Source organism: Triturus cristatus, chromosome 7, assembly GCF_964204655.1.
Source record: "Triturus cristatus chromosome 7, aTriCri1.1, whole genome shotgun sequence".
Taxonomy (NCBI): Eukaryota; Metazoa; Chordata; class Amphibia; order Caudata; family Salamandridae; genus Triturus; species Triturus cristatus.
The window spans coordinates 1,535,274,731-1,535,299,504 of record NC_140590.1 but is presented as its reverse complement, the minus strand read 5'-3'; the positions used below and the strand labels follow the sequence as shown (position 1 = coordinate 1,535,299,504).

Sequence of the window (24,774 nt, the reverse complement as noted above, 5' to 3'; positions counted from 1 at the left end):
TTCAGTAGGGACTTAAGGACATCCACCATGTCACCGTACGTTATCCGAAGTCCAGGCCAGTATGCCTCACCATCCCATTTGTTATATCAGGGCCCATACACGTCCCATTAGGGATGCACCTGCAATTGTCACCTTCGCTTATCTCAACTCGTGTCCCAATGCAGATCGCCTCTCAGGCCTCCTCTCTCACAGCACGAGGTATGCCAGTGTTCTCCCCGGGTCTCTGTTCTGAGCCATCTGCCCTTCCTCCGAAGGCTTCTGGCCGGGTATCACCTCCACCGAACTGCGTAGGGAGTGCCCCGGCCACCGGCTACTTTCGCGAAAGCTACGGCCCAGATCGCCACGTCTGCTGGGTGCACAAGGGGGTGGCAGGCTCACCTCCAAACCGGGAGCCCCAGGCCTACAGTCTAGACTCTGCCAATCAGCGTGGACGCCGTAACCCCGCCACCACCACGGGCAATTCCAGGCTTGTGTAGCGGGATATCGGGTGGGCCGTTCACGGCGTACCTCCAGCACCGGGCTCGCGTAGAGTGCACATCCGGATCTCAAGGCTCAAATTGGCCGGGGGATCGGCAGCAGCTACTCGCCTCCGATTTTACCTCAACAAGGCCCCCACTCAATGCGGCGAGGATAGTGGCTCCGTCCGGGTCCTCAACTCGGGTCTCCACCCTGGAGCCTGTTAGAATTGGCTTACAGAGAGGCCCCCGATCCCCCGGCAAGGGCCGGCGCCGCCATCTTGCAGTCAGGTAACCCGGCGCGTCTCCAGGTTTCTAGAGACGATTTCCCCAACTGTGGACTGTCTTCTCACACCCAGTCAGGGACCCTCGGGGCAGGGGGGGTACCGATGCCAACTTCTTCGAAAAATATTATGATTCCGCCAGGATTACTGTAGGATTTTGCCATACGGGGCAGGAGCTTTGCCGAGATGAGACTAGCTGGCCATGCTGTCAGGCCACGCCCCCCTTGAAGATGCTTTCTTATGCAGTAATGAAGAAAAAAAGGAGGATAAGGGGCATAACATATTTGCCTAAGATCACTCAATTTGGTTAAGTGAGGAAGCCGGGATACATCCCCATGTTTTATGATTTGACTTCGTTCAAATCAGACATTAAATTGGTATTTATTTGTCTCTCCTTTTTACCTGAAATGTCAATGCTCTGCTCTTAAATCTTTTTGCATGAGAATTGAGCGTGATAGGAAAGCAGAAGCCACATGAAAGCTCGGCTCGTTTTGGGCTCGAGGTTTCAGAAGGACCTCGAGCTGAGCCAGGCATCTGGTTCGAGCCTTGCTCGCGCTTCCAGTGGCTAGCCCGCCTCTTTATATGGAGCAAACATAAGTTTTGCTTCCCGTGACATTTTGGTGAGTCGTTGTTCCTCAGTAAATTAAAAGAAGTTTTATTTTCCCTGTAAACAAGCTAGCAGAATGAATCTCTCCCAAATACTCTTTGCTGCTGTAGACAAAAGAGCCTGGAATCTCCTGCAGCTCTTGACTCTCACCCCTCCTACCCTGCCACTCCCACCTGGGAGTCACAGACGAACAGAACTGCCAATAAAATCACGACGGATACATGTACAGACCAGCTATTATTTGTAAAAATGCCCCACCTACGCCCTCGGTGGCAATACTATTTCCGGAAAGAGGTCACTGAGACAAATGAACTGTCACAGGTCGGTGCTTCAGAAGCTCGCGACGGCAGATCTCCAGAAAAAGACGGGGTTCCGGCAGAATAACAATGGCAGAAGGTAAGTCCTCCGAAATTCTTCGGAATATGTTTTTGAACAGCATGTAGTAAGAAGAGAGTAGTTAGATTATAAGAAATTGTCGGTTTTATGGTGAGGCTCTCCGGACAGCTATTTTATCATTCATGTTTTTCTTCCGTCATTCACGATGGAAATTTGCTTGTGTGTTTTTTATTTCACCTCTACACACTACCAGAAAGGAAAACAAAACTGCCAAATTATAGAAAGTTTAAAAAAAATGTCCATGCATCGCACAAACCAAAGAAGTTTAACATGTATCATTAAATTAATCTGCAAGCTTTGAAATCTTTGACATGCTTCTAAATGCCGACGCCGGTGCAGGGGATAAATACCGAAATCTCCTGTCGCATCAGCATAGAAATTAGTATTTGCCCATTTTTCATCTCAGTTGAACAAAATTAAGGAAGCTGGCATGCACACCATAAAACTAAGAGACAACCGAGAGAATTTGATCATTTGCAGTGAAGCCATTTTTGGAAGAAACCGACGCTCGCTCTATTATTTATTGACCATTTTTGGAGTTGCTGGAACATTATCCCGTATACGACTCTCTATAGAAGATTTGCCTGGGGTATATTTTTGTATAATTCCCAAGTTTCTTGTAAAATGCCAGAAAGTGACTTGTGTTTCTATGTTATGAAAAAAGTGCACTTAAACAGATTTTCGTTGGATTTCAAATTAAAAAAATAGCCTCCATTGACAAATAATGTATGCTGTCTGTCAAAGTTTCCTGACCATGACGATTTCTTTGGATTAGATTTCATGTAATAATCCGTAAAATCAAATGTATACGTGAACTATATAACTTTGACACGCTAGTCCCTGGATTAGGGTCACAGTGCCCTCTTTTAATTTTCCCCAATGGATTTCAAAGGGCACCAGGTTTTTTCTAGGTGTATAGTGCTTTTGAAAACGAACACTGCCTGCTTATATTAGCTACCTGCAAACAGACTAATGGTTATGGATAAAGGGGTGCAATAAGGAGCAGTAGCACCCCCCCCCCACCCCCCAAAAAAAATGTCTAGGGCCAATGTGCCTACGTCTGGATGCCTCAAAGAAATGGCTTATTCATCTCACATTTTCTGAATTATCCATTGCAATATTTTCTCATTTTAATTCTGGGGTAGAGTCCCTGACAAGTCATGTGAAATGGTTAAAGTACCTATTTTACAAAGTAGGTGAGTGCATGAGTTATTAAAAACAGTTAATATGCACTCTTTGAACAAGAATACCTTTTTGACTTGTGGATTGAAGTGGATATTTATTTATTTACATTAGTAGCGCCCGGACACCCTTGTTGGGTAGCAGTTTCATGCTTTATAAATCTTGTATTCATTCATTTATGCTGTGCTGATTTCACACAAAGTTAGCCCTGTTACAAGATTGTCCTCAGCAGGTTATTTGTGCGAATTGAAGCTTTGTCTTACCTCTGGTAAATGTGTTATACAACTCACACTCGAGTGAGCAAGATGTGCTGGTTTGTCTATTCTGGTAATTACACACTCCCATATTTGAGGCCAGATTATCACACATGTACCACATGCACAGAGGATTCCTGGGGTGTGTGCCCTGCTGAGGATGCACATTGGTATTACAGTTGGAACGCAAGGTCCATCCTAAAATACCAAATCCACACCTTCTCTTGTCGCAGGTGGGCATTCAAATGGGATTTCTCCCTCATTTGCATGGGTGCATGGCCCCATACTTAAACAAGTTCCTCTACCAAAGAGTATGCTCTAGATTGCTGAGGTGTGCATACTCGCAAAAATGCCATTGGTTCGTACTGGGTTTCTGCCATCCAGGTGGTTAATATTTAATGTGTACATCCGGAATGCCTGATGGGCTGAGTCTCGCAAAGACAAGTGCCCAAAGGAGGATGGGGTGTACACACAGACTCTGAGAGTGCAGTAGGAACTTTTTAGTGCAAGAAAGAAGCATGGGTGGGATCAATTCTAGATAGCCTTTGTACTCGGCAACTTGCCATTTGACAGCACGGACCGCAGTCTCCTAAGTAAAACAATGGACTCTGGTACCCACACTACCGGTCAAATTTAAAAGGACAAAGTGATTGGCCACCCCTTGCTGTCAAAAATGGCCCCAATGAGCATAAGACACTCACCCATCTCCCTTACTAATACCGCTTAGATCACCACATGAAAATGTAGAGTCCAAATCAATGCCTATATCTTCAAGGTCTAAATCCACATCATTTTGCTACCATTTTGGGTAGTCAAAGCTAAGGCCCAAGATTGACAGATTTAGGGAGTCTGTTTCAGAAAATCCAAAGTCACCATGAGTGTCTCCACACGTTTTCAAATTTGCATCTTAAAGAATTCTATGTGAGAACTAATATAACTGTGCAGTCTTTTTCAGCTTTGCATCATGTGAATAGGCTATGTATGGTTCAATCAAACATATTGGGTAGAACCCTCAGCCATTCTTAAAGATCTGGTTGTTCTGTGGTTTTCACAGATGAGAGAGTTTGCAAAAGGAAAGTAGACATAAGTAGTCTCTGACTCCAGATCACCCACTGATGTCACAGTCTCAAAGGTCTAATGAGAATTCGTCCTGAATCTTTACTTTCTGTGACATCTAAAATTTGCATATTGAAAAATCCTTCCTGTAAAAAGGTTTAGTGAGCAATTGCTCCTACACTTCCTGCCCCAGTGAGCCCACTGTTCAGTCAGCAAAGTGGAAGACAACTAGTTAGGGCTGTGCGGTGATATCTTCATTGGACATTGTTTTTGGAAGAATTATATGATTTCCCTTGACAAATATGGCAGAGGGGTCAACATGGATGAGGATGGAAAAATAAATGACATAAAATTAGTTTTAGTTAGTTATCTTTAATAACAGAAGACTCAGTCTACTGGATTTTAAGGAAGCTAGAGTGAAGTCGTTTGTAAAGATTTCATGAGGCGAACTAGTCGAGCGAAAAACATTCAACAAAAGAGGAGAGATGATTTATTAAGCGTGTGGGTGACACTGGCAGACTTGACACAAATTTAAGAAAAAAAGAGCAGTGGGAATGATTTAACGAGTGAGATAGGTGATGAAGGGTAAGAATACATTCTTTTGATTTCATGATTTGTGAAGCAAAGAGATCAGATTGGCGCATGGCAAATTCAGGGTCGGACTAGGGCATAAAATAGGCCAGGGCACCAAACTAGATAGCTAGAAAGATAGCCCATATTTGCAAACTGGGGCCATTTTGAGCTTTTAAAGACATGCTGTATAGGTGTTTTGCAAGGTATGGGGAACTCCATGCATTTGTGTTTGCTGCAGTCAATGTGTTTGGTAATTTCAGTGAAATCAAAAGTAAAAGCCATCACACAACCTCATAGAACAGGCCCACAAACAACCCAAAAAAACTGCCCCATACTGACATTTCAGAACAGCCCTTTGGCACTGCCAGGGTGCCCTGTAGGCCAGTCCTACACTCGACAAATTGATGAGACTGTTGGTTAGTTGCGGAGAAGAGGAAGGGTAAGGAGTGAGTTTGCATTGAAATTAGTGTCATGCTGGAGGGGGAAGGAGAGAGATATTGCCTGAAATTCAAGTGAGGAGAAGCTTGCAAAGGTATCTACAGAGAATAGGTGAGTGGGTGCTCAGGTCTTTGAGTAAATCTTTGTTACGCTCATTCAGTTATCTGTTCTTTTAGAGTCAGGTGTGTGTCCTATATCAGTACAAGGAAGGTGGTGTTGAGTAAGATGTCTTCTCCAAAAATCTCTAAATTGACCAACTAAAGAAATCATAAGCCATCATATCTGCATCTACAATTATAAAAACACACGTGTGTGAAAAAGAGTAAAGTTGCTACTGCACAGCTTTTAAAAGGAGTATGTGAAATGAAGATGTCCTTTGATCACATATCAGCCACAAACCTTTCTTGTTTATTTGATTTAATACATCCTAATTCATCAGTTTTGCCCATTAAAAACCAGCATTGGACTGGACTGAGCGATTTTGGAGCCGGTCAAGCAATTGTGTCTCCTATGAGCAGTAGTTGAGAGTCTTTAATTAACGGGCTAGGCTAGGATAAGATCTTTCTGGAGCAGTCTCCTAGTGACTCATTGTATCAAATTGGACTTGCTGGAGAATAATTGTTACATCCAGCTAATTGATGTAGAGAGCAGAGGCATTTTTACCTGCGAGAGACGTCCATCAACTGTCTTCAGCAAATGCACTAGAACCCCCATAAATGGAAACCTTCACACTTCTGTGGTTGGGAGTGACTCCTGGCCCATCCCCGACTAACAGAGACAATGTTCAGGGGTAACCCTATCCACTTTTGCAGCAGTTCCTGTGTGCCCTACTGCAAACAATCCAACAGTGCCTGTGTTTATCTAAATCCTACATGACAGAACCTTTTCTTTCTTGTACAACTAGAGCTTCTGTGCCCACTCTAGAGCTGTGGTCTGGGAAATGGGCAAATTCTCCCATGTGGTCACTCAAAACCAGTTCTAGGGGCAGCTCCTGTACCCCTACGATTGGTGCCAACCTGGCTAATTTTGTAAAAGGGAGGTAGGTCCAGGTGTAAGCTATATCTGCCAGTGACAGGGCAGGCATCCTTTGAAGATATGCAAATGGATCAGCACAACCCCCTGGCCATCCTGTCAGTGGAAGTTTAACTTCTCCCCTCACCCAATGCTTTTGTCTCAGCTTGGGGACCAATTCACCCCTAATCAAGGAGCTATTCAGCTACTGGGTAACTGATGGACCGCGGGGAAATGGGCTTGCAGAGGCTTTAGTCAGACTAAATCTAACTTTGCAAATGGATTGGGCTGGTGGTTAATACTTCAAAGAGTCCAAGAATTAATTTTTATCTTGTTACTAGGTGGAGATAAAACTATTTAACTTAGTGAAGGATAATGCAGATAAAGTGGCGCATTTGAGACGTTTGATCAAAATAATGCTGACTTCATTTGAGAAAACATGCAAATACTAAAGGATAATCCACAAAATGTTCCTTCTTTACCGTCATTCGATGAATCTTTGAATTTTGAAGTAACTGTAGATGCAGGTCCAGTGCTGTTTTAAGCCTAGTTTGATAATGAGAAGAAAGTCTAATACTGTTCGCTTCTCATATGTAGAGAGTGGCATGTGTGTGGCTGGTAGGCAAATTTAAATGTTTCCTATGTGGCAGGCCATTTTTGATCATAACCAGCCACAAACCTCTAGTGAGTCTTCTAGATAAAGGCAAATCTGATAAGCAATCCCCTTGTATAGCAAAGCTAGCACGTAAATTACACAAATGTGTTTAATATAGAATATATTCCTGGCAAATCTAAAGTAACCCTTGATTACTTGTCAACATTGTATGTCAGCCATCCTAGCTAATACCTTATATACCTTGCTAATTAAATGTATTATTAAGGAGTGGCCCTAAGAAAAAATATTAGATGTTGGCTTAAGACCATAATAGAAAATCAAATATTAATTAATTATTGTTGATGAAATAGTCATAAGAAATAGCGTGTTAGTTGTACCCATTTCTTTGAGGCCACACCTCCTTGCACTTGCCCTTGAACGTCCTGTGGAAATAACAGGTACTAGGAAAAAAATTCAAAGCAAACTACTGGTGACCCGCAATGGGCAGGAATGATTAAATGTATATATGTGATTGTCAAGTATCTGTTGATGCTGACAAAATTCTCAAAGTACATAAAAACTCACTTACACCCACAAGCTTACCAGAAGGATCTTGGCAGAAAATAGGGGTAGATATGATTGGCCCAATGTACACCTTACTGTTATTCTTGAGTTATGGTTATCGTGGTGGAATATTATAGTACATTGATTGATATAAAACTCCACATCACATGGAGTGCTGGAATTTTTCAAACAAACATTTTCTAGAGAAGGTTTTCCAAAACATTTAATCAGTGACAATGGTAACCAATTAATTTCAATTAACAAAGCACATTTCTTTAAAATTTATGGCATCACTCACATTCAGGCATCACTTTGCCACCATAAACCAATTGGTAAGTGTAATGGCTAGCTGTTTCATAAAAAAAACCATCCGATTTGCACTTAATAGAAATTTGCTCATAAAAAAATTCATTGAGAACACAATTCTGGATGCATCGCACAACACCACATAGCATAACTTCAAAGACCCCTTTTGAGTTATGCAGGGTAGAATTTCCATGTCAAAATGACATCCACATTGAATTAAGGGGGTAAGAAGGAGAGTGCTGTTGCCCATCCTGTTATGAAAGATACTTTGTGTATATGTGTTGAAAACAAACAAGGTAAAATGAATCAGTATTATGACTAGAGAAAGTCGCCAGTTTAAAGCAAACTATTGTTGGTGATATTGTCAGGATTAAATACCCGTCCAAACAACACAGTTGTAGCAAGTTTGGCAATCCTTTAAAGTTGGTCAGAACATCAGTTTCCGCGTTAATGTAGGAAAGCAGCTAGCAATGGTAACGACACACAATCTCACACTATAGCCTGAAGCAAATGGGTCCGAGAAAGTTCCACCAATCATTGACATTCTTGACAGAACAATACACATGTCCTCATTATCAGATGTGACTTATTTAATATTAGAAGAGATAGAAGATGTAATATCCTGCGATTCATATGTGTAATATTAATGTAAATCATATCCCAGTATCTCCTCTTGTCCTTAACCCCCTTTCCCTGCAAGTCTGTCTGATACATTCCTCATGTGCTGTGTTCTCATCGAAAACTCTGTGAGAGGCTATTGGGTGGTTGATAGTTGGGGGATTTGTTCCGAGATGAGGTGGCTTACAGATGGTAATAAAGTTTGTAGCTCTCCTTCACATGTGCCTTCCTGCTTACAACCAACTTGACGGCAGGGACAGGATCCACACGTCAAGGAAGAATGTTGATTGCACCTTTGCTCATCTGGAAATAACAAACGTTGGCTAAAATTACACATTTTCTTAACATTTCTGAGAGGAAAAGTACCCAAATCTGTGGAAAGCCATAGAATTCCTACAACCGCGCATTCCCACACTTCTCTTGATAATAATGGTACCCCTCTTGTGTGGCTGGGCCATTCACCTGCAACAAGAAAGGCCCCAAATGCAACATGAAGATATCAAGATTTTATCTTGAAAGTTGAGATGTTGATAGCTGCGGTATTTGAGTCTGAGCTTGTTTGCCCTTATCCTCCAGTTCCTGGAGTATTTCTTGATTTTATTCTGCCCGCGGCCTCCATGTCTCAAATGGCCGTCACAGCCGTGAAAAATATAAATGTAAATATAGTATGCTTTCCGACCCCATTAAGCCAGCGGTTCTTGGTAGATCGCCCACAGTCAGATTGTCTCCAAGTAGTCTGAGACTCCAACATTGGGAACAATGACGTTGGGAAATCGAGAGTGAGAGTTGGTCAGTGTAAGAAAAAAGGGCTTTTTGCAGATGTCCCACCACTTTTTGCCCCCATCTGGACTACTATATGCTGGTTTTCACCGCTGACAGTGCTCTGAAAAGTAAGAGTATGAGTCTCTAGTGCCAGTGCTCTTTACCTAAAACTGTTATGTGTGAATTGGCAATCCCAATTGACAGAGACTTTACCCCCGTATAAGTCCCTAGTATATGGTACAATGGGTACCCCGGGAATAGGTGGTAAAGGGGTGCCAAGGGCTGCAGCACGGTTTGTTCCACCCTGGGTCACCCAAGCAAATGACTGGTAGTGGGCCTGTCATTGCAGACTCAAGGAGCAGTGCAAACTGCTCGATCTCAACTGTGCTTTCACCATGTGTGGCACACTCACTGCTTTTAGGATATGTCAGCCACCCCTAGAGAAGGCTTCCTGTGCCCAGGAGGCAGGGCGCAGTATAATAAGAGTGTAGACGACATATAAGTGCAAGCTTATATGTCTCTATAGTGTCTTTTCCATTAAAGTACACCATAAGTGATAGGTGGTTCATAGTATAACATGGGACTTGTACCTGCTAACTCCATCATGATACCACCTAAATATGTAAATTCTGGTGTCAAACAATGTGCCTTCTGTCCCCTGACACAAATCTGGTGTCCAGGGAAGTCTGTCATGCAATCAGGTGCCACCTTAGAGGTTACCCACCTGGTTCCCCAGCTTCATGTGCGCTGGGTAAAAAAGGTGACCTACACCTCCGGATGTGGTCACCACAGGGGTGGATTAGCTGCAGGGATTAGATGCCCAGTTGGCTGCTAACTCACACACCCCCAAACCCTCCTAAATATAGGATTTAAGGGACCTCCCTGACACCGGAACCTCAGATCTGACAACTTACTTCAAAGAAGAACCAAGAGGGGCCCTGTGTCGCTGACAACAGGACTTTGCCCACCAGCACAAAGCAAAAGAGGGATACTTTGCCCCTGAGGCATCAGACTTGGAACTGAGTTAATGACCCCGTCCTTGGCTAAAACTCAATACATCTGAAGAGATGGACCCTTGTGGAAGCCAGAAACACCCTCAGTCTCCCCTGGACTAGTGGCACTAGTCACTTGCAAACTACAAGGAAAAACACTCACTGGATCCAAAGAATCTCTGGCCTTTGGGTCCTCCAATGGATCACCCAAATCCAAGTGGTCAAGTGCATTGTGGAAGTTGTGTCTAACCTGCCCCGAAGTTTCAGGCCACTACGTTACTCCCCTGGAACCAGTAAAGTTCCAGAAGCTTTTCATTGTGCTTACCGCAGCCAAGGCTTGTTGGCCACCAGTCCGGTAACCGACCTTCACACTTGATGCTGGATCTAACGAGAACGCCCTGCAACCATCATCCAACGTCAGCAGCTGTGTACGTGTTGAGTTTTTGCATTTCGGTTTTTTGCACCACCATGTAAGTGATAAAAACAGCTCCACCCGCGGCTCCCACTCAGCACCAAGGATAGCCAGAACAGCTCTGCACCCAGACTCCACGGGCTAGGTAAAGTTGATCAGATTGTTGTGGCCTGGTCCTGGGGCTCGCATCACCTTAACCTTAGAAGGGTTCCAAGTAATTCGACATGCAGGTGACCAATTGTCACTAATACATTTTGCCATTGACTGCAATGTTATTTTGTCTATGTATTTATTGCACTGATTTACTATTGCTTATATAATCTACAACTCCAGTTATATGTATGCTATTCTGATTGTGTTTGTGTCTAAATTAAGATAAAAATACACTCTATTTTTATAAATTGGTGTCAGAGTTCTCTCGAGTTGTGTCAAGTACTTAGTGTCCATGTTGATACTATGAAATGTTTAACACATGTTCCTCTCGTAGAGCCTGACTGGTTTTTGCCACTCTACCAGGCCTGAGCTAAGGATTTATTAGTGTGAATTCTAGGAGCATCTTTGGGGTATTATGATAATATTACATGCTAAAGCCACCCAGCCCTATCACATAATATTCTGCTTTCCTACAGTCAGTTTCCCATTCATGTGTCATTCTAAATGAAAACCTTAATGAGTTGATAAACCACGTGCTGTTAAGTGTATTAAAAAGCTCTCCATAAAACACTAAACTCTAACCTGGCCATAAATTCTGATTCAAGAGGTCACTCACAACAGTGAATCAACAACCTCCAACCAGACATTCTCTTTTTCTGTAGACTACACAGCACTGGGCCATTTAATCAAATCTTTTTTATTAATATCATAATAGTAATAATAACAACTTATATTGCTGATAGTGGCACAATTTTTGCATCTGCACTGTGAATAAAAGGTATCAGCATTTTATAGGATTAATATAGCCTTATAGCCCAGCGTAGCGGGCTTTATCAGCTATTAAAGGCCCGCTGCAGCGGTAAAGGCCCGAGCCGAAGGCGAGGGACTTTGACAAAGCAGAGGGACTTTAAAAGCCGGTATAGTCCTGCTACGAAGGGCTATAAGGCTATTAGAACATTCTGCCACTAGAGGGCAGAATGTTCTAACAAATAAAACGAAGCCTTCAGGGAGCGCGAGGGGATTCAAATCCCCTCAGGCTCCCTGAAGCCTTTGTTCACAGCCAGAGCTGTGAACAAAGAAGCATTGGAATGTCGGAGCTCCGAGTTTATACCAGCCATTATAAGCCCGGAGCACTCCATTGTTTTCAATGGAGCTTCCAACATTCCAATGTTCTAATTGAAGTTAATGGTTTTACTTTAGTATTAATTGAAGTTAATGGTATTACTTTAATGGTATTAATTTATCGACCTGGGAAGGGTGAAATGCTAATTTGATCCTGTGGGGGCTAGAAATCACGCCCCGGGTCGGACTCTGTTTATGTGGAACCTCTGAGTTCAAGGCCACAGAGAGGCGTTTTTATTACTTCATTTAGGTTGGGGATTTGGCAAAGTGCTTCGTTGGAGCACAGAGGTCCTGATTCAGAGTCACGTGAGTGAAATTACTGCATGGAAGTTTGCTGTGCCTGATACTGGGTTGGTCGTTTTTTCCACACCTGTTTTTTCCGGGTTGTAGGAGAACCAGACGCAATGCTTCCCGCAAAATAAATTGCTGGCAGCAACCAGGCCATATTCTCCATAGTTATTCTGTGACAGAAAGTAGCATACTTTGCTCCCTTCCTTCCTCTTCCCTCCCATACTCCCCTCACCCCATCTCATCCAGAGGTTCCCACATACATTTACCACCTGCTCATGACTGTACTGAACTGGGGTTGATTTACCACATGCTAATGTTAAAATCGCAAGTGATTTTACCATTACCCTTGTACCATCCAAGTTGTAATTAAGGCCTGTGTAGTGAAGGGGAAGGTTTATTTAGGAATTTGACAGGCGTGGCAGGTAGGCCTCCCTGGAGTTAAGTATTGTCATTCCAGGTCAGTGCATGGTCACCAAAGAGAGAGAGAGAGACTCAAGCAGGAGCTAAGAGCTGAGTGGTATCCTATCTGCTTTTTATATGAAACCACTGATGTCAATTGCTAAAATAAAAGTTGTGTAAGTCGACGCCACACAGAACAATGGAAAAAAATCATTCACTTTCCCTGTGGGTATTCTGTTCCATAAGGAAATGAAGCTAAAACTGCTTCTTCCTGTCCAATGGCAGCATACTTAGCATGCTCTTTTACAAACACTAAAAACTATAAAACTAGAATTATTAAAAAACAGGTATGATCGGTGAAGTAGGTGATACATTTCAGTGTATTAAACACATGGAAGAGCAAATCAGTGAGATCAACTGGCTTTAGGTCTAGACAGTAATTAGGGGAACTAAGTGTTTGATTACCAAACACAAAGAAATTCTGCACTTAAATACTAATTATATGTGTCCCTTCCCCAGACTTGATTCTATGCTATAATTAAGCAATGAAGTAAGAGTATGAATCATAGAAAGCCTGGACGGATAGAAGGGTGTGCCTAAAACTATTCATACAGTCTTGGTTTTATCCGCTGTTGATGTGAAAGAACAGTATATCTTCAAACGAGTTGCAAAGCTACACTTTGATCTCTTGATGAACTATGCACCTGTCTTTTCTCCTTCTCTGAAGTGCTGGAAGTGGCATTCCTAGACCTTCTGTACAAGAAGAACAAAGAACAGCACCACACAGATGACATAAGTGGCAAGCGACTGATCGTGAGGCGAGGGCAGCCCTTCACCATCAACCTGCACTTCAAAAGCAGGGGCTTCCAGCCAGGAGTGGACGAGCTCACCTTCATCGTGGAGACAGGTATAACTGGATGTAATCCTGCTCAGGGAAAGAGGTGTGGTTAGGCTCCATGAGGTGTGGTTAGGCTACACCATTCTAACAGCATTTCATCACAATGATTTTGCACCAAGTAGGGGTTTAAAAGACTCCACACTGCTCGAGGAGGAGGTGTGGTTAGGCTACACCATACTGAAAGCCAGACTCTTGCATCACATTGAACTTGCATTAAGTAAGGATTTAAAAGACTACAAAAAATGTTCCATATGTGAAAATCTTAAAACATATTTATAAATGATTAGCTATCAACAGGGAGTTCCACGTGACATCACAGACAATGAGAGTGAAGCTCGAGTTGACTATGATGTCACTTGGAACACCAAGATGGAAAACTCCCCGTTATAGGTTGGTAACTATCCATGTGCATAGGGGTGGATGAAAAAATTGAATGAATTCTGAAATGGGAACATTTCACACACATTTTTTCAACTCACATGTGGAGCAAAATTCAGGGTCAAAAACCACTTAAATTTGCTCCAAAGTTGTGCAGTTTACGTGGTTCATCATGGCAAAAAATTAGGTCCAGGACTCATGAACTGGCAGATCATGGGATTCGTGTTTCTCCCAGTACCTCGCTTTCTCATTAAAATCCACACGAATTGCACAAACTACTCATGAATCAAACAGTTTGTGGTTCATGGTCAGATGACTGCTTTTTTTTTGTCTGTGGTAGGTAAGAGCAAATTGGCAAAATTCTGTGTATTTGGATTGAAATTTGCATACCGTGGAATAAAAATAATTGCCTTTTTCCTTCTCCAACTCCCCCTCCCAGTTCCCCTATTTTCCTTAGGCAGCCTCCCTCCCCAACTAACCTACCCCGAAGTCTAAAATTATTGCACCTAACTACCCACATCAAATTGACTCCGCCTACCCACTAGGTCCTCTATTGGTCTAATCAGACTCTAGTTGAGAAAAAACCCCCATAAACCCCTTACTGGGGCCCCTTCCTCGCCTGGATACACTATCAAACTGGAGATAAGCCTCGATCCCACAGGATCTAACGCCTTCATTATCAATTTCCCACCTAACCTCTCTAATAATGCCGCCAAAAAACACAAACATCACATACTTAAGACTAGACCCGAAACTGTAATCTCAAACATCTACTTCTGGGCAAACAAGGGTAGTAGAGTTATTATAAATGATGTTGTTTTAAGTAGACCTAATGGACATAGGATTAAGTGGACTGTCACTAACTCAGACACGTATTCGAACAAAATCATTACTCTCTGTCTACCTGAGATAAGTAAGTGTCTTGATTTTAATGTTGGTCACTTAGGTATCTTACATTGTTTTAATAAAATTAATGACAACATCAATAAAGTTTTGACCACCTCTAACGTAAAGCGACATAAACAGAACAGCGGATGGTTCGATAAAGCTTGTACCAGGGCTCTACAGAAGCTAAAGAAAGCTCTTTCGTGTAGTCCCCGGGACAGGTCTAGCATTGTTAATCTTAGAATAGCCTACAAGGAACAGCTTAAACGTAGGAAACATGAACTTCAGGTCGAAGCGTGGGACAAATTGACAGTTGCGGCGGAGCAATCCAACAGTAAGCTCTTCTGGGATACCGTCAATAGTCCTTTTTTAAGGAACGGGGAGGCACCGACAATTACCTCCCAAGTTAGTAAGGAAAGTTGGGTTCTCCACTTTTCTTCTATTTTTAATTGTAGTGATATTTCTTGTACACCTAGTCTATCTAGCGATGTCTGGCCTATTATCCCCCTTAATATTACTCCTTCTGAAGTAGCACTTGCATTGAGATGTAGTAAAGGTGTTAAAGCTCCCGGGCCGGATGGAGTGCCAATCGACCTTTATAAAGCTGACATAACTATATGGGGCCCTGTTCTATCAAATGTTTTTAATGCAGCCGTAGAGGAATAGATTCCGTCAACTTGGGGGGAGTCCATAATAATTCCCATATACAAAAAGGGCCCTAGATCTGAAGCCAAAAATTATCGCCCAATATCCCTTTTAGACTCATCACTAAAAACTATGAGTCGGGTCTTATTGTTTAGATTAGAAGAATGGGCAGAGGATAATGGGATTTTGGCTCAATCCCAATATGGGTTTAGGAAAGGTCGGGGGACCCTGGAACAATGTGTAAACCTAGATCTTATTATTGGGAAATATACGCACGCAAAGCAGGGATCTCTTTTTCTCTGCTTTGCTGATCTTAGTAGCGCGTTCCATTTGGTAGATCATGGTTTACTATGGTCAACCCTTTTGGACCTAGGTGCTCCCCAGGCTATTATTTTCTTTTTGGCACGACTCTATGTTCAATTATCCGCAAAAATACGCTATGGCCAAGCAGGAGAATGTACAAACCAAATTACGGTGAGCCTTGGCATTAGGCAAGGTTGCGTGCTGGCACCCCTTCTCTTTTCTCTTTTTATCAATGCCATAGAAGCCGACCTTAAAAAAGTTAAATGTGATGCTCTGCAAATTGAGGGACAGGAGGTACCTGTGCTGCTTTATGCTGATGACATGGTACTCCTCTCAAGAACTCCCATTGGTTTACAAAAATTAATGAATAGATTTTCTGATTTTATAAAGGAAAGGAAAGGAAACTAAAACTCAATTACTCTAAGACTTTTATTTTACCGTGTGGACGTAAAATAAGGAATTTGAGATCCTTCCATAATGAGAACCATGAAATCCTTCTAGTTAATAAGTTTTGTTACCTTGGCATCATGTTTTCGAGTAACGGCCTGTGGTATGATGAGATTTTAAATGTTAAGGCCAAAATGGCCAAATGCGCTTATGGCGTTTTTAAATTTGCAATTAAATTGGGGTTGGGGCTATTGCCCTCATGGCGTGCTTCAGGTTGAGGAAAATGTTTTTCTAAAAAAGTTATTATGTCTGCCTTCATCTGCCCCCACTGTATTAATTCATAACGAGGTGGGGTTGAATTATCTAACTGATCTGATAGAGCTAAAACATTTAATGTTATGGAGATCGATTTGGATGAAGCAAGAGGCTGGGTTCAACAGAAGCATCATTAAGGATTGTCTCTGTTTGGACAATTGCCTACAAATCCCCTGGTTAAAATATGTGGTATCAACTTTTAAGGATTTTTTCAAGGTGAATATTTTGGAAAATACGAATTATGTGTCTGATTTTTCTAAGTCAGAATTTAAACACATTTTTTTGAGGGAAAAAGTTCATCGCCGCCATTGTAAGAATATGCAGATGGCAACCGTGGCTTTTTACTATTCACAGGAGCATACTGTAGGTTTCCAACTATACCTTTCCAAGGTTACCAGAATCTCGCATCGGTTAGTATTGACTCGGTTGAGGTTAGGTATCGTCCACCATTTGGTGGCTTTCCCATCTATAAAAAAATATCCCACTGCTCCTTGTCCATGTGATGGAGTCACTAAACAGAGTGTTGTACATTTTCTCCTTACATGTGATTTATACATGCATTTGCGCATTAACTATCTGAAACCACTTTTTAAGAAATACGGGTCTCGTAACTTGAAATCCGCTTTGAATTTGTTGTCTACTTTAAATGGGATAGATATATGTTTTTTTACTGCCACGTTTATTTTAAAATCTATTGCTGCTAGAAAAAGTATGTTTTTTTAATTTTTATGTTCAGACGGCTGATTATTTTTCTAAAATTCTGTTCTGTGAATCCCTCAAATTGTTTTTTATTTGGTTTATTTGCTTAGTAAGTTTTATATCTGTTGTCTTGTGCTTTTATGATTGTTTTTAATAATCGAATAAAGCTTACATTGAATTGAATTGGGTAGTAGAGTTAATGACCTCATCTTCTACACCAGAAAAAGAGCATGCTGGTGGAATGTTTTCTACTCCATGCTTCGAATATCAGGCACCAAAAAACACCTCATGGTCTCAAATTAACAACGGCGCCCTCACTCACTCTCAACGTCAATGCCATAATCACCCTCTATAACAATAGTATCATCCTAGTCCAAGCCTCCAATGTCAACCTAGTTAAGATGGCCAATATCTTCCCTACACTCAAAAACATGGTCTCGGCGAAACCCAATGACCCCTACCCACACCCTACCATTACTTACGACCTAACCAGCCCTCACCCACCACAGCCGGGAGGTCCGCACTCTCTCTAAAACATTTTTCCCCTTTCGATGATTACAGAACCTCTCTGTCCCATGTCGATTTGACCCAACCCTCTAGACCCCGGACCCAGAAGGCGAGCGACATTACGGGTTCGCTCTGCTGACAGCTCTCCAGTCCAACACTGACTGATTCTCAAGTGGAGAGATTCCTTAGTGACCTACTGCCATTGCTCTCAACGAAAGATCCCTCTTCCTTCATTCCTCTTTCCACACCACCCACTCAGCCAGAGGCCTGGCAATTGCCCTCCACGGACCATGATCGGCCAAACCCAGTCAATCCCGATTGGACCATCCTGGACTCAAAGCTCAATGACCATCCCACCCTCTCTCTTTAACCAACCTCGCTATCCAAAGATCATGGAACACCGCTAGGACCTAATGGTCAACTCCCCCCCCCTGTATCTACGCACCACCACCTTAGACCCCCTGGGCATATATCGAGGCTTCCCTTCTCCAACAGATCTCCCAAAATATCCTTTACCCCTCTCCCAGCACTCAGACTTGGTGGCGCTCCTAGTCAACATATCTCTCCAGTTGCACCTTCTCACTGTTGAACTACATGACTTGAAAGCTCTCTTAACTGAACATTTTCCCTTGATCAGCTCCTTCCTCTCCTCTGTGAATTCGCCCAGAGTCCCCCTAGGGTTAAAGCTCGCATGGGCCAGCTTTTCCCCCTTTGTCTCGAAAACCATACCCCTACCTAATGCCCCCTCCCGCCCCAGAAGACTGAAGGCCTACCTGGCGTCTAATGATATTGAGGACCTACTCAAATCTTATTCGCCTATGCTCGACACCAACACGATTCCTCCGGGGCAAATACAAGCCATCCTCTCTAACCCGAACAGAGAACCCCCTCACAATTTTAGAGTCATTAATAATGACAACCTCACGAGAGTGAACGTCATCCAGACTCCTTCCCCCCTTAAACCGGTACGACTTAAATGCGTACTACTCAACTGCAGATCAGCCAGTAAACACTCCTCCAATATCTTCGACCTCATCCAACACAATGAGCTAGACATCATCATCCTCACTGAAACCTGGCTAAATCCCGCCTCCACTCCTATCCTAGACCTCCTAGTACCCCCAACCCACAACATAATTTGTCTAGACAGGGCTCTGAAGCTGGGTGGTGGCCTAGTCTGTATTCATCGGAGCACACTCTCGGTGTCCTACTCGGAGTCCTCTACACCATCCTCCTTTGAATACCTATGTGTCAACATTTCAAAAAATAACCTGCCGGTGTGCAAACTTCACACTTTTTATCACCCCCCGGGGAAAATCTTCCTTTCATCGAGCAACTAATGGAAATTATCTCTGGCAATTTCGATTCGGTATTGTCCCAAATCTTCCTCGGTGATTTCAACCTTCACTGGGTTAACCCCAACAACCATGTTGTAACTTGCCTTAAATTATTCTTAAGTGATCAAGAGTTGATTCAGCATTGTGACCAGCCAACCGATAATAAAGGAGAAATTCTAGACCGCATCATCTTTAAAGGACACACCATCACATTGGATACCATTACCCTGTGTGATTGGTCCGACTACCACTGCATCCTCCTTTATATTAACAGGGAGGTGTCTATGAGGAAGGCTCAACCAACGAAATTGAAGATCTGGAAAAGAGACCTGAGATCTATCAGTACAGATGAACTAGCAATCTACTGTAAATCTGCCCTCTCCGCCCAAGCTGACATGTCTGAGGTTCAGGTACTCACTCACTTTTACAACTCAACCATCATGGATGCCATTGCACCACTCCAACAAAAAAATGCCTCAACAAAAATATCCAAACCATGGTTTAACGACAATTTAAACGTGGAACGCCGCAACCTTAAGGCAGTTAAACCATCCTGGAGATCCAAACCCTCCTCGGATCAACCAAAAGTCCTTAGAGAGGTTAGGAGCTCCTACAACAAACAAATCATGAGCACTAAGGCAGACTACTTTAGATCCCAACTTGATCAAGCCGCTAACCGCCCCATGATACTTTTTGAAATGGTTAAACAGCAATCGGTGGAAGCTCCAAACCACTCAGATTCTGGAGTCAGCCCACCCTCATGCGACAAAGTGGCTGCTTTCTTCACTGAGAAATCAAGACTCATCAACATTGAACTCGCTTCTAAGACGGCTCTACTGCCATCCACTGGGTCCGCATCACCTCCTGCCTTCTTAGAGAAGCTCAAACCTATCAGCCTGAGCACCAAGAACAATGCTTCATGGGGTACCTTTACTACCTTCAGTGACAGAGACATCAACAAGATTATTCAGAGTATCAACCCATCTAATCACTTTAGCAACCCTTTGCCTCCTTCCATCTTCAAAGAAATCAAGAATGTCATCATCCCCATCTGGAAAAAGATTGTCATCGCGTCAATCTCACAAGGCATGATTCCAGATTGCCTAAAAGCAGCTCAGGTATCACTTATACTAAAAAACAATAATGCAGATAGTGCTGACTTTAACAACTTCCGTCCTATCTCTAACCTCCCCACCCTAGCCAAACTCCTAGAAAAATGCGTCCAATCAAGACTCTATGCTCACATAGAAAATTTCCAACTCCTGGACCAGCATCGATCTGGCTTTCGGAGTGGGCACAGCACTGAATCGGCTCTCATTCACGTTATGGAAGACATTTTAAAAATGCTTCACCAAAATGAATACTGCCTCCTAATGCTCCTTGACCTTTCCTCTGCCTTCGACACTGTCAATCACGACAAACTCCAATCCATTTTGAAGAACAGGATGCGCCTCTCTGGTCAGGTTTTACAATGGTTCTCGTCCTTCCTCCACCACAGATCACAAAGAGTCAAGGCAAATCACTCTCTCTCTCCCAGCCCTCCCCAGTATCCATGGGGGTCCCCCAAGGGTCCAGCCTATCTCTAATATTCTTCAACCTGTTCTTGGGACCATTGGCTAATGCACTAAATTCCACAAACATTCTCTTCCATATGTATGTGGACGATACGCAACTTTATCTGAAAATCTCCTCCCCGGATAACTACCCTAACATCTACTCAGAACTGGTTAACCGAAAACCACCTCCTGCTCAACACCTCCAAAACAGAATTCCTTCTCATCTCTCCTCCGAATCACATCCCCAAGCTAGACTTTTGGTTGAACTACCTCTCTGCCTTCAACTGCTCCCGCCTCATTATCGACTCAACCAAATCTCTCGGAATCACCATGGACAAGCATCTGAACATGAAGAATCATATCAGCAATGTGTGTAAGGGAGCGAATCACCTGATGAGGATACTCAGAAATATCAAATCATTCCTTCCAGAAGCTGATTTCAAGCAGGTGGTCCAAGTGCTTGTTTTGCCAAGCCTAGACTATGGCAGTGCTACGCTCTGTGGCCTCCCCAAATATACCTTAGCTCCACTAAGGGAATCACTGCACGCTGCAGGCAGATTGGTTACGGGCTCCAAAAGAACTGCGCACATATCCCCTGTCCTAAAACCCCTTAAGTGGTTGCCCTACGAAGCACAAATTCAGATAAAGATTGCTTTTCTGTCGCACAAAGCCCTCCATTTCAAAACCCCCAGTTACCTAGTGCAAAAGCTTGAATTATCCGGAGGTGGTAGACCCTCAAGAAGTGCTAACACTTTCCGCTTGAAACCACAGATCTTTAGCAAAAAGAGAAATTGCCACCGAGCCTTCTCCGGCGCTGCCCGAAGATCTGGAACTCTCTTCCACCGGAAGTATTCAGAATCACCTCCACTGTCGCTTTCAAATTGGAAGCCAAAAGATTCCTTATGAACAAGTTCTTACCTTAAATGGGATAGGATCATCTGCTTAAAGTCACTGATCTTACAACCGTAAGACCTCCATTGGATGTTACTCTTCCTTACCCCATCGTTTGCTCCCCTCCTTGCCCGCTATGTACCAGTTATTGTATTATTCTCATTTGACCCTTTTGTCCTGTAATTTTTCTGTGTATTCTTATTTGATGCCGTTATTGTATTTATTACCTTCCTTCCATTCTTTTGTAAAGCACTCTCATATCGTTCGGGATCTGGTTTGCGCTATATAAAACTTTATAAATAAATAACATAAATAAATACTAAATGTACCCTATGTATCAGCTGTGTAGAGGTACACACATAAGATACAAGAGATAATGCGTGCTGATTACAACCGCATCCCAAATCGTACCAACATAAATCTAGTTTATGACCTTTAATCCAAATAGTATTACAAAGTTAGCCCCTAGGAGAAATGTATTTATGCGAAAAATGTACTTATGTGTAAAATGTAAGAAAGTGCTCTGTGTAAAATGCATGTAACTACTGTTTATAAAATGGATGTAATAACTGTTATTGGACACTTAAGGAACGGACTATAACTTTAACCTTTCCGCTGCTAGGTATTTTCCCCACAGAATGCTAAGCCCTGTTTTTAGGTATATGGGGTAGTTTGCATTTAGGCTTCCATAACCCTTTTTTCACACCAGGTATCTATGCCAAATTTATGTTCTTTTTTCCAACATCTTGGGGACTCCAATGGTACCCAGGGTTTGTCGATTAATCTGGAAGGGACTGAATTTGGTTTTTTTTTTGAAAAACAGGAAAAAAGTGTTCTACAAAAAAGCTTCTCGTTTTTCTCCTAAAAGTGGCATCAACGAAATGTTTGATGTGCTAAAGTCACAATTTTCCCGGCTTTCAGGTGCATGCAGAGATGAACAAAATTTTTCAAAGAGGTAGCCCATTTTTCCTAAATGTTGTACTTTCAACCTACTTTGAGTTTGTGGTGAAAACCAGAGTGAAACACATAGGTAATATCAGAAAGTTTAGATTTCTAAAAAGTAGACAAATTCTTAATTCAGCAAGGAGCCATTTTGTGAAGATCCCTAAATGTTTTCCCAAAGAAACTAACTGTTGAAATAAAAAATATTGAAAATGAGTAGGAGAAAATGGCCATTTGTGACAACGTTTTCTTTTTTAACTTCAATGGCTGATTTACAAAAGCAGCATACCATTACGTCCTCTCAACCCGTCAGGTTGCATGGATATATAGGGTTTGTAGGTTCTACAAGAACCCAGTGCCAGTAACTGAACTGCACCGTACAATGTTTTTTAATTGTGTAGCGAGTATAGAGCAATTCATATGGTAAAATAAAAAAAATGCAAAATAGGCATCAAAGAAACCTATGTATTTCTGAAATGGACACCTAGATACAGAGTTTATGAGCAGTAGTTATTAGTAAATCTGTGGGTACCCATACTACCATATGATTCAGAGGTCACTTATCAAAATGTCTTCTTTCTAACAAACTGCCTTACATACAATGGTAATAACAAATATTCTACTATTCTACATTCCAACATGTCTTCCGTTAAAAATGGTACCTCATGTGTGAGTAGCCCAAATGCCTACGACAGGAATAGGCCATAGACACATAACATTTTTCCCACTGAAAACTGACTCTTTATTTCCATGTGGTTAGCTGTGTATTTTAGGCCTTAGCTCAGCAGGCACCTAGGAAAATCTAGCAATCCTGTCCATTTTAAAAACTAGACACATAGGGAAATTCAGGGTGAGCTGCCTTTTGTGGCCTGCACCTGTGTTCTTACCCAGAAACCTTTGCAACCCCTGATTAATAACACACATTTTCCTCACAATTGTGTGAGAAAAGCGTCTGGAATCTGCAGGGAGCCATACATTTCCTACCACCTGACATTCCCCCAAGTGCCCGATAAAAAGGATACTTCACTTGTGTGGGTAGGGCTAGTGCCCACAACAGGAAAGGCCCCAAAACACAACATGTACACATCACATATTTTGACAGAAAGTAGACCTTTTTTTCCAATGTGGCTAGCTGTGGATGTTGTGCCCTGACTCAGCTGACACCTAGGGAAACCTAGCAAACTTGTACATTTTTTACAACTAGACACTCGGGGGAATCCAGGGTGGGGTGACTTGCGTGACTTTCATACAGTTTTCTTACCCAGAAGCCCTTGCAAACCCCAAACTTTGACTAACAAAAAACATTTTCTTTACATTTCTGTGATGGAAAGCCCTGCAATCTGCCAGAAGCCTCAAATTTCTTACCACGTACCATTTCCCCAAGTCTCCCGATAAAAATAGTACCACACTTGTGTGAGTAGGCATAGCGCCCACAACAGAAAAGGCCCCAAAATACAATGTGGAGATATCAACATTTCCTGTCACAAAAATGATCTGATTCGGCAGTGCAAGTAGTAGCGGGGTTTTTTTTAACGGCCATCCATGGGAACCTACCAAACCCAGACATTTCTGTAAACTAGACACCCAGGGGAGTACAGGGTGGTATGCATTGCATGTATCTCACAAAGTTTTCATGCCGACAATGCCCTGCAAACCTCAAACATTGTCTAAAATTGCACATTATCCTTGCACTTCTGTGACGTAAGCTTACAAGTCAGCAAGAATACACAAATTTCCTACCACCTAGTGTTCTTCCATTAGTACCGATAAAAATGTTACCTCACTTGTGTGGCTGGGCCTAGTGGATGCGACAGGTTCACATCAAACCAAGGTCAATCGGAGTCTCACGGAGCGACTCTCATTTACCCTGTTTTGATTTGTGTCTGTTGGGGGCACTAAGCATAGCCATGCAAGCGGGGTTGCATTTTTATTGGGACAAGAGGGGGAAGCTGGGTGGTAAGAATTGTGGATCCCTGAGGTTTCTGGAAGCTTGCATAAGAAATTCAAGGACAATGTGCGATTTATGTCAAAGTTTGGGATTTGCACAAAATTGTGGGGAAGAAAATGTTGTGGGATCTACACAAAGCACACCAGCCTAGACCCCCCGTGTGTGAGGCTTTCAGAAATGGCTGGATTTGGTAGGATTCTCTGTGTGGCCGCTGAGTCCGGGTCCAAACACAAGTGGGATAACATTTTTATCGGGCAAGTGATGAAAGGCAAGGTGGTAGGAATTTTGTGGGTCCATGAGGTTTCTGGATTTTTACTTCACAGAAATGCAAGGAAAATGTAAAATGTTGGTAAAAGTTTGAGATCTGCAAGGCTCTGTGTGTGAGAAAATGTAATGGGATCCACATAAAGCACACCGTCTTCGACTGCCCCCAGGTGTTTAGATTTCAGAAATGGTTTCCCCAGGTGGCAGCTGAGATGAGCCTGAAAAGTGCAGCCATTCAGCATAGAAGCAGGAAGATATTGGGACTAGGCTCATCTCTGATACCCATATATGTAAAAAAAACAAATAAAAAAATGTCTTCTTGCCATAAAGATGGAGATGCTTTGGTCCC

At 42.6% G+C, this 24,774-nt stretch overlaps 1 protein-coding gene across 1 annotated transcript in view; it reads left to right on the top strand.

Annotated features, from left to right (window-relative positions):
• The first annotated feature begins 1,604 nt into the window (after positions 1–1,604).
• The window catches only part of TGM5 (transglutaminase 5), a 189,993-nt gene continuing 166,823 nt past the window's right edge, over positions 1,605–24,774 (top strand). Inside the window, exons 1-2 of the mRNA XM_085619303.1 lie at positions 1,605–1,742; positions 13,198–13,377. Coding sequence (XP_085475429.1) covers positions 1,733–1,742; positions 13,198–13,377 — 190 coding nt within the window. The 5' untranslated portion in view covers positions 1,605–1,732. The remainder of the gene's footprint in view (positions 1,743–13,197; positions 13,378–24,774) is intronic.